The sequence below is a fragment of the Wyeomyia smithii genome, chromosome 3, assembly GCF_029784165.1.
Source record: "Wyeomyia smithii strain HCP4-BCI-WySm-NY-G18 chromosome 3, ASM2978416v1, whole genome shotgun sequence".
Taxonomy (NCBI): Eukaryota; Metazoa; Arthropoda; class Insecta; order Diptera; family Culicidae; genus Wyeomyia; species Wyeomyia smithii.
In genome coordinates, this window is record NC_073696.1 from 101,879,010 (window position 1) to 101,888,912 (window position 9,903).

The following is a 9,903-nucleotide window of genomic DNA, read 5'->3' on the forward strand; positions in this document are numbered from 1 at the left end:
ACATCATATCACAACAGATATGAACAATTTTCCGACTACTTATTTATTCGGATTGCTCGTGGTTTCAACTGCCCACTCTTGAATTTCTGATTTTCCCTAAATTAGCGGTTGTTATGCTTAATGAGGACATAAATGCATAATGCATATGATGAATGTACTCGTTCAAGCGTATTCTACTCTCCTGCTGGCTAGTGAATTCATTACACAGCTCAGTTGATCAGTAGTGAGTTGCTCACCTGGTAGGACTAAATTTCGGAAAGTTCCGGAACACAACGATGGCTAAGCATCAATCAAAAAAAACTAAAGCCTCCGATTGGAGCGTTTTCGCTTGGTTTCAAAACCAACTGAAGCTGCTGTGTAGTGAAACGGCTTTGCATGGTTATAACCACATGGTACGAAAGGATTACACTTCAACCGAACGTGCCCTCTGGACGGTGGCCGTTAGCTCGGCTTTAGTAATATCCATTATATTACTAAGGTACTCCTGGATGTTTGATACCGGAGCACATACTGTATCTGTGATGGAAACTACCAACTATCCTGTTAGTAATATTCCGTTTCCAGCGGTAACAGTATGCAATTTGAATAAAATCTCGTTCAAGAGCGCTCTACATAAAGCCGAGCAAATGTGAGTAAATGTCTTATCGATATTGATTCCGAAACGTAAAAAAATGTAACATTATTTGAAGGACTCGCCCGGATAATATGACCGCCGTTGAGTTGGCTTGGAAATTTCGTCTTTTGCTCCATGTTTACGGTTTGGCAGACTCAAACGAAAGAGAATACTATGAGTTGCACAACATTCTGCGGATTAACAATCTCGAGGTGGCCCAATTGATGGGAGAAATTGCTCAACCGTGTTCGTCCTTGCTGGCGCGCTGTATGTGGAAAGGAACACTCTGGAGATGTGAAAATCTGTTTCAGACCATCAACAGCACCGAGGGGATGTGCTGCTCTTTTAATTACTATGGAAGACGAAGCAGTTCCTCTCAAAAGTAATTCAAAGCACCTTAAGAAAATCATATTCATGTACAGAAGTTGTCTTCGTAGCTTGTTAAAGATAAACGATTTGTTTTGTAGATGGTGTTAAAAGTAAACGCCGAACGACGCAGTTTTTTTTTGTTATTGTTTCGACAGTGTGTTGTATAAAAAACAAACAACACACATTCCTTTCGCATTAACAGATAACCCCTTGTGGTCTATCATTTTCTTTCTACTTAGGCAAACTTTTGGCAATGTTCCGAATGAACCACGACGCGTCACAGCAAGTGGTCTTTTCACAGGCTTACGGGTGTTGATGAATCCCGAAATAGACGACTATCACACCACTGACGTGGCTACCGCTGGTGTTCGGATTATGATTCATCACCCTTATGATTATCCGAATGGGAATATTGAAGCGAAAATTATACTACCCCAGATGGTGGCTCTCATACCCATCCAGCCTAGTAATTATTAAATGGAATGATGTTTTTATGTTCAGTAACGCATTTTTATTTTTTTTTTTCACTGCAGAAGAAACTTACTCCACAAACGATGTCTTAAGCATGGATCCTTGGGATCGGTTTTGCTATGCTCATAACGAGGCAAAGCTAAGTGTTATGCGGCGCTATTCATTCGAAAATTGTATGGTCGAATGCCGTGCGAGGCGTGTCTTTGAGAGATGTGGCTGCATACCGTATCATTTACCCAACAACGGAACTGTTTCTTGCTGCCAGATGGAGGATATGAAATGTATCCTGGAAAATGCTGATCTCTACCAAAATGCAGTACCGATGTTCAATTGGTCTATCATGGAAATTAGAGACAGAGCTTATACGTTGTGCCGCTGTTTACCAAACTGTGCGTCGGTTCAATATCCTGCGGAGATGAGCAGCCGACTGTTGAACAGATCGTATTCAGATACTGCTCAGGATTTTTAGTAAGTTGCGCTACCAATGATTGTTGCCTGTTTTTCATGACTGTTTCCCTCAGCACCGGTATCAAGATTAAGGACCACAGTGCTGTTCATGTTTATTACAACGATTTGGTATCGACACGTTTTTTGAAAAAAGTTAACCAAGATTGGCTTGATGTTTTAGGTATAACTTTGAATAAAGTTCCTACACGGTAGTATCCAAACCATTTCATTATTACAGCATCATTCGGAGGTATACTAAGCTTGTTTCTGGGATTTAGTATAATCACTGGTTTTGAAGTGATTTACTTCTTCAGCATCCGAGTTCTGTTCGACGTATTTTGCGAACCGAACAATCGTCACCACAAGCCAGTTGAACAAGCCCCGGTAGCTTGCATAACTAAGGGCGCAATGGTTAAGTGAAGCTTTCGCTTTAGGTAATTGTTAACAATTGTACGTGGGAAAATAGTGACAAGTGGAATATGAACTTCAACCGAAAAATTATTTCATGGATTTGTAGAATTTGTCAAAAATCAGATCTCTGTCTTTGTTAGGATAAATGTGTACCGTTACTGTATTTTGTATTCGACGGTTGTTTGGGTTGAAAAGCGCAAAGCAAGCCAACGGGAAGTTTTTATACGTATTGACTTCATCATGACGGTGAAAAAAGTATTGAGAGTAAAGAAATTTATTTTAGAAGAAGATTTTTGTCAACAGATAGAAATATTCAATCTCTTCGAGATTTTCGTCTCGAAGTCAGTTAAGGAAGATATTTAAAAAAAAAACAAATATCCTTAAAAATCAAAAATATTTACTTTGAAAAAAAGTGGCAGTAACTTTTTTTTTGCTCCGTTGCACAGTGGCTAAACTCGAAAAATTGTGATCGTTCTTTATTTGACTGTGAAATGATGATTTTATGTACCCAGCGGCGTTTTTGGTTTTTTAATCAATCCCCCTAGTAGTTAGATATAAAAACTATTTTTCATAATTTTCAAAATACCAGATTGCTTTCATCAGCAAAGTAGTGGGCAAATCTATAAGAAAAAGAATTGCTGAACACTGTAATCTTCTATCTGTACTTCTGATATGACGAAATAGAGTTTTACAAGGAACACTCCTCAAAATTAGTTTTTCGTTCCTTAACTTTTTCGGTAATCGTCGAAACAATTCAAGGTGTTCTAAGATTTTGTTCATTCTGCTAAACCTCGCATTTTTGTAGAATATATTGGTTTTATATTTTAATTTGTTGCAAAGATATTTCTAGTTTTTTGCTAAAAATAGCCATATTCTGAGTCCATATTTCCCCGAAGGTTGCAGATAGTAGCAAACCAGACTGTATGCATTTAAAAGTTTGTCAAAGGAACTGCATTACTCAAAAGAGTTCACCTGTTTCTAGTTGTATCCAACCGAGTACTGAATGAAAGGATAACAGTTTTTTGTCCATAACTTTTTCTGTAATCGTCGAAACAATTCAAGATTTTCCAAGATTTTGTTCATTCTGCTAAACCTCGCATTTTTGTAGAATATATTGGTTTGATATTTTCATTTGTTGTAGAGGTATTTCTAGTGTTTTGCTGAAAATAGCCATATTTCAAGTCCATATTTCTCCGAAGATTGCAGATTATTTGCTTGCATTTATAATCCGGTATTTTTCCACAGGACTTGATATAAATGTAATGAAGCGTTGTGGAGCCATCCTTCAAGCTGTTGCTTCTGGTAGAAAGTTGAACACAGAAAAATTCGATAGATATTGCATCGACACGGTACGAAAATTAGTGTAGTTATATCCATGGTACTATCTACCTGCGTCAGTACACAAAATACTAATTCACGGTGCACCGATTGCTGACCACTTTTTGGTTCCGATAGGGTAGCTCTCGGGAGAAGCGCAGGAAGTATTGAACAAAATTATATGGGAAACACGTGAACATCAAAAGATGGCTATTTCAATATGTCACAGTCAAATCTAAAACGATCACGATTTCACGAGTTTAGACCACTGTGCGTTGAGATAATTTTATTAATTTTATTTACTGTCAATTTGATATAACATATTTTATTATGTATTATTTTATTTACTGTCAATTTGATATAACAGATTTACTTTTTTTATAGTAGAGTACAGTAACATAATTCTACTAAAGATTTAAAATGAGTCATAACATGATTCGACTGTTATTTATGTTAGATAAAAAAGAGATCATAGTTAATAATCCTGCAACAGTAGCTTTGAGTGGTTCTCACAAGGATTATTCAACATGTAGTGACTTCAACGTTCCCCCTCTTGTGGTATTTGAAGAGATAAAGATTATTCTTGGGTTGAGTGTGCCACCGAACGGAAACTTTTCAAGAGCTTGGCCGTTATGCAGAATAATTATGTGAAGTATTTGATGGTGGTAAAACCCATTTTGGTTTGAGACCGAAAAACGTTGTGTTGGTTGTTCTACCATCCTTTAGAATTATTAGTATTCGCGTAAATAAAGCGTGATTTTTACACCTCGAGGCTGATATTTTGAATCGATCGGGAAATAGCATACAGATAACAGCTGTCTCCGTCCAATGTGTAGTTCCAATGGCGTACATGTAGGCCACGGAATCAAGATCGAGTTCATTACCGCACAACTAGTTACGGTACTAGACACTGCAAATGCAAATCAAAATTCGAAGTGGGTCATAAGCACCGTGGTGCGGTTCAATATCAACATCGGGAGCCTCCCGTGGCTTTGAACGCTTTGCTGCATATTTGTTACGATATAAGCACTTTGAAGTAGCGTTTTCATGGGGACACATTCCTGGGAAAGCAGTAAACCACTTAATGTGATTAGAGATCGATTCGCGGTACTCGCTTAAAACTGCGATAGATAAGGTGGTAAACCCGCTTCTGGATCGATAGGAAATCATTCTATAAAATGCAGACTACCGTTCAGTAGCCTGTTAGTTGAGGGAAGACGACACACTAAGATGGATCTCCTGAAGACTAGTCGTGTCCTGGTGGCGTTGCTATGCATAAGTGCAGTGCTTTGCGTTGAAGTTGCGCGGTACGACAACTATCCCGTTTATGAGGTAACCATCGGTTCTGCTGATCAGTTACGAGTGTTGCAGGAGCTTCGAGAATCTAGTGACAGCTATATTTTCCTGCATGGTGGCAGTAAAATTGGTGATAAGTTTAATGTGGTGGTGGCTCCCCACAAATTGGCTGATTTCACAGAAACGCTTGAAAATGACTACATCAAATTTCGTATGATTGAAGAAAATCTGCAGCAATCAATTGATGAAGAACGCACGAGAATAGAAACGAAACGAACAAAAGGAGTGTTCGATTGGACGGATTATCACGATTTAAACGAGATTCATGATTGGTTGGATAGTCTTGCTTCTGAGTACCAACACGTGGAAGTTATTGAAGGTGGACATTCTTACGAGAATCGTTCGATAAAAGGTGTAAAGGTTTCCTACAAGGCTGGAAATCCTGGTATTTTCCTTGAAGCTGGTATTCATGCTCGTGAGTGGATTTCTCCCGCCACTGTGACTTATATTTTGAACGAGTTGCTTACCAGTGAAGACCAAGCGGTGAGGAATATTGCCGAAAACTACGATTGGTATGTTTTTCCGAGTGTGAATCCCGATGGCTACGTGTACACACATAAGAAGGATCGTCTTTGGCGTAAAACCCGCACTCCGTATAAGGGAGGTTGTTTTGGAGCGGATCCAAACCGCAACTGGGATTTCCATTGGGCAGAGCAGGGAACGAGTAACCGATGCAATTCGGAAACCTATGGAGGACCTCACGCTTTCTCTGAAGTAGAAACTAAATCGCTTTCGAAGTACATCGAATCACTGAAGGGAAAAATTCAAGCCTACATCGCTTTCCATTCCTACTCACAATTACTGCTGTTTCCTTATGGACACACGGGTGAGCACACTCCCAACCACGACGATCTGAATGACATTGCGGAAGCAACCGTTAAATCGCTGGCCAAGCGATATGGAACAAGATATACCTACGGAAACATTTACGATGCCATCTACCCGGCCTCTGGTGCCAGCGCTGATTGGGTGTACGGCACGCTGGGAGTCAAAGTTGCCTACACGTACGAGCTGCGTCCAAGTAGCAACTCCTGGAATGGGTTTGTGCTTCCACCGAAGCAAATCATTCCAACCGGTGAAGAAACGCTCGATTCTCTAGTGACGTTGGTGGAAGAATCTGCCAAGAAGGGGTATTATGAAAATTGAACCAAGCCGTTTACTCTGCAAATGATTTACAAGATGACTATGGAATGGTGTATCAACCGAACAATGAAAAGCAATAAAGGTGATTAAACCACTTGAAACTGCAGGCAAATACGGATCGGGCTTAATTGGAGGGTTGAAGTGTGTGCTTGTAGATAACGTCTATAAAATGTTTGTTACTGATGAAGAATCGGCTTGGTTTAGATTACATATCCTAGACAAAACAAATCGAATGCATTCAAGTTTCTAACAGTATCAGCCCTGATTAATGAAGTGCGAAGTCAGAGTAAAAAAAATATGGTTGAGTTTGAGAGAGTGATACGTTGTATCAATGTATTTTGATATTCGGAATTTGTTTTAAAACTTAGCTTGTTAGTTTTGTATGCTATCTAAATAAAAAACTTCAAATAAAAACTATATATTATGAGTACAGCTTACTGCATGTATATTGTGAAAATCACTTTAACCCACAATTTTTAATGTCGTTTTGAAGATTCCTATAAATCGTGAAAGATTATTCTCTTTTTTCTTTTTATAAATGCTCTTACGAATCTTTTATGTAATTTTGAAAAGGCAAGTGATTTTTTTGAATACTTTTATGTTATTTTACAGTTTAGTATTGTTTTGTTTTAATTTAAAATGAAATAGGTACAGCTGCAATAAGTTTAGTTTTTTTATGCTGCTGAAGAAAATCTTCTCCAACACATTTTAATTTACAAAATTTGGATACCATTCCCTTGAAAAAATACACCTACACCTACAAGAGCAGGTTCTGGAGTTTTATGATTTTCAAAGGCTGGTTTTTCATGCTTAAAAACTTTGCCGAAAACACCAATGAACTAGGATGTCCCTAAAAATTCTATAGCCTTTCAAAATTGAGAATGTTTAATTAAATGCTGAAAATCAGTTTTTCTACCAACACTTCCAGTGTACCGGCGCGCGTCAGTGTTGTATATCTTCCAATGTATGCCTGAAGGGCACTGGGTACTGAAATGCCACTGCGACAGTCTTACTGATTGTCTTTTGTGGCTGGCCCCGATTGCTGTGCACAGGTTACGGATTGCTCGTACTCATTGATGGAGTAGAACTGTTTTGTTGTAAATCTGTACCCCAATTAGGTACAATATAGTTGATGAAACTAATGACCTGCTTGGGTGGGATTAGAGCTCCACGGTGCTCCCACAGACCGTTATTATAAAAAAAATCACATTAGGGCTGTGTGCAAAGCCACGACCGCAAGGATGAAGTAGAATACTTTTACAAGAAAACCCGGCTGCTTGCGTGTCAGTTATTTTTTGATTTGTTGTTCAACTCAATATCGGATAAGATACCGATCACAACTTGGCGTTATCATTGACAGTGCGAAAAAAGTATTCCTTGTGATAAAATAAACAGTGAAAAGCTGATTTAACACTCTAAAATAGACGGCTCATGTGTTGTCAAAATGAGTCACCTTCTCATTGAATGCATTTACTAGTGCCCGCTATCGCACAGAGACTGCATTTCACTAAAGTGCCTCACTGCATCAGCTGCTATCGATGCTAAACCCGCTGCAACTGCTACGCTATTCGTAGCCATGCTAATGTTTTGGCCGCTATACGCTGCTATTGGTATCCGCTGTCCCTGCATCAGCTGGCCCAGCTGCTATCGATGCTGAGATCCGCTGCAACTAGTGCACTATCCATTGCCATGCCACAGCTGTGGCCGCTATCCGCGGCCTGCTGCTGCTAAGGGAAGCAGAGTTGCCTACAAAATTTTTAATTGAACTGGAAGATTGCTGAAGAAAAAACTGGAAAAAACTGGATTCCGAAAAAAATTACAAAATACCGAAAAAATAAATTGTGAGAGTGCTTCTCTGTGATGGTTATTGAATCCAATATAAGTTTTAAATACAGCTACATTTTGTTGAAATTATGAACTGAAAATTTTCATTTAAAGGAGCAAAAATTTAAATTGCGCAAGCAGTTTATCGCAAAATCATGAAAATAAAGCTTTTTTTAATTGATGCAACATTTTCTTACGTTACTTCTGTGAATTCGAACAATTTTCAAACTGCTACGCAACTGAAATTAATTTGAAGAATGCCGCCTGTATATAATATCTTTGAGAAAGATTGTTTCTATTTTCATATAACATTAACCCACCATTGCAATTTTTTTTTCTTCATGATCTGATAACACCTATTAGTTAGTTTTAGAATAAAGCTGAACTTACTTGTCTTTTCATCTCAACCATGCACAACACATCCTTAATTAGGCCGTGTTTCGTGCGAGAAGATACAATACTGAAAATGCTGCTTATCAATCCACAAAATTTACGTTCTAAAAAAATTTCCAAACCAGTCGGAGCTTGAGTGTCCAAAAAATCTGGATAAAACTGGCAGATATACAAAAAAACTGGAAGATTTTGGGATTAAACTGTTTGACTGGATCACCTGAAAAAAACTGGAAGAATCCAGTTTAAACTGGAACATTGGCAACTTTGAAGGAAAGACTGCTGTTATCGCTGTCTAGAACTATTATGAGCGGCTTCGACTGAAACAGGCTCTTATATAGGGATGAAAAACCTATCGATAGTAGTAGGAATTAGGAAATCATCGATAACTATCGATAGCCATTTCAGTCGATAATTCCCATCCTTACTCTTATACAGACAAATAGCAAATTTGAAATGGCAAGGTCTATGATTCTGTCGACCGTGCTTGGGAAGCAATCATATTAACGACTAATCAGATCAATCGAATTTTGCGCTTCAACAAGGATTGATCATTCTCAATAATATAGTTGCTTGTCATGATTTGGACTTGATAATTTTTAAATTTTAATTATGCGAAAAATTATTTTCTATGCTGATAATGAAAGCTTTTCGGATGTTGTGCTCATGACTAAAGGAAAAGATAATTCAGTACGTTCTGAGACACGGAGATGAAACCAAATATATATCTATTCCAAATTTCTTGAATGTGTAAATTGATTTAAGAGAAAATATTAACTCTTCAATTATGTTTTTATTTCATCCTGAAAAGGACAATTTGTTGTTTAATTCAATGTCTGATGCCGATCACATCTTTGCGTTATCACTGGCAGTGCAAATAAAGTATTCCGGGGGAAAATAAACACTGAAAAGCTTCCCAGAACGTTTTTTCCATTGGATGCATCTGCTAGTGTGCCTGCTATCGCTCAGAGACAGCATTTCACTAATGCCACACTGCATAAGCTGGCCCTGCTTATATAGAAGCTGAGACCAACGTCAACCGCTGCGCTATCCCCATTGCCACAGTAGTGGACGCTTCCGTTGCCATTGGTATCCGCTGCCCTGCATCACCTGGTCCTGCTATCGATGCTGAGAGGCGCTCCGCTATCCGTTGCCATACCACAGCTGTGGCCGTTGTCCGCTGCACTGCTACTGCTGCTGTATCCACTGCTGCTGCTAAGGGAGGACTGCTGTTGTTGCAGTCTAGCATTATAATGAGCGGCTTCGGGTAAAACAGGCTCTTATATAGGCCAAATAGCACATTTCAAATGGCAAGGTCTATGATTCTGTCGACCGTGCTTGGGAACCAATCATATAACGACCAATCAGAAACCGAAGTTTTCGTTTTGACAAGGCTTGACTATTTTCAATAGTACAATAGTTTGAAAAATAAAATTACAATTATCTGCATTTGGGAAGAATCTTAGAAGATCTTTCAATCTATTGCTACAAGAACGAAGGAAATTCATCGAATACTAACCGATTTATTAGCATTTGAAATTGAACATATTTTTCACTTTTTT

At 38.5% G+C, this 9,903-nt stretch overlaps 2 protein-coding genes across 2 annotated transcripts; both read left to right on the forward strand.

The window, feature by feature from the left end:
* Window positions 1–275: 275 nt before the first annotated feature.
* LOC129728451 (sodium channel protein Nach-like) lies at window positions 276–2,550 on the forward strand. Its single transcript, XM_055686895.1, has 6 exons — window positions 276–628; window positions 690–995; window positions 1,222–1,448; window positions 1,516–1,921; window positions 1,975–2,081; window positions 2,139–2,550. Exons 1-6 carry the CDS (start codon window positions 276–278, stop codon window positions 2,318–2,320), a joined length of 1,581 nt encoding a protein of 526 aa, XP_055542870.1. The 3' UTR covers window positions 2,321–2,550.
* A 2,257-nt stretch (window positions 2,551–4,807) lies between these two features.
* LOC129732074 (zinc carboxypeptidase A 1-like) lies at window positions 4,808–6,551 on the forward strand. The gene has a single exon (XM_055692566.1). The coding sequence runs from the start codon at window positions 4,859–4,861 to the stop codon at window positions 6,128–6,130; it is 1,272 nt and encodes a 423-aa protein (XP_055548541.1). The 5' UTR covers window positions 4,808–4,858; the 3' UTR covers window positions 6,131–6,551.
* Window positions 6,552–9,903: the final 3,352 nt, after the last annotated feature.

Excerpts from the sequence above, each read along its gene's own strand:
- LOC129728451 (XM_055686895.1), top strand. The coding sequence starts at position 276 with ATGGCTAAGCATCAATCAAAAAAAACTAAAGCCTCCGATTGGAGCGTT. Across the intron at positions 629-689 it reads CTACATAAAGCCGAGCAAAT|GACTCGCCCGGATAATATGA; the intron begins GTGAGTAAATGT and ends CATTATTTGAAG. Across the intron at positions 996-1,221 it reads CGAAGCAGTTCCTCTCAAAA|GCAAACTTTTGGCAATGTTC; the intron begins GTAATTCAAAGC and ends CTTTCTACTTAG.
- LOC129732074 (XM_055692566.1), top strand. The coding sequence starts at position 4,859 with ATGGATCTCCTGAAGACTAGTCGTGTCCTGGTGGCGTTGCTATGCATA.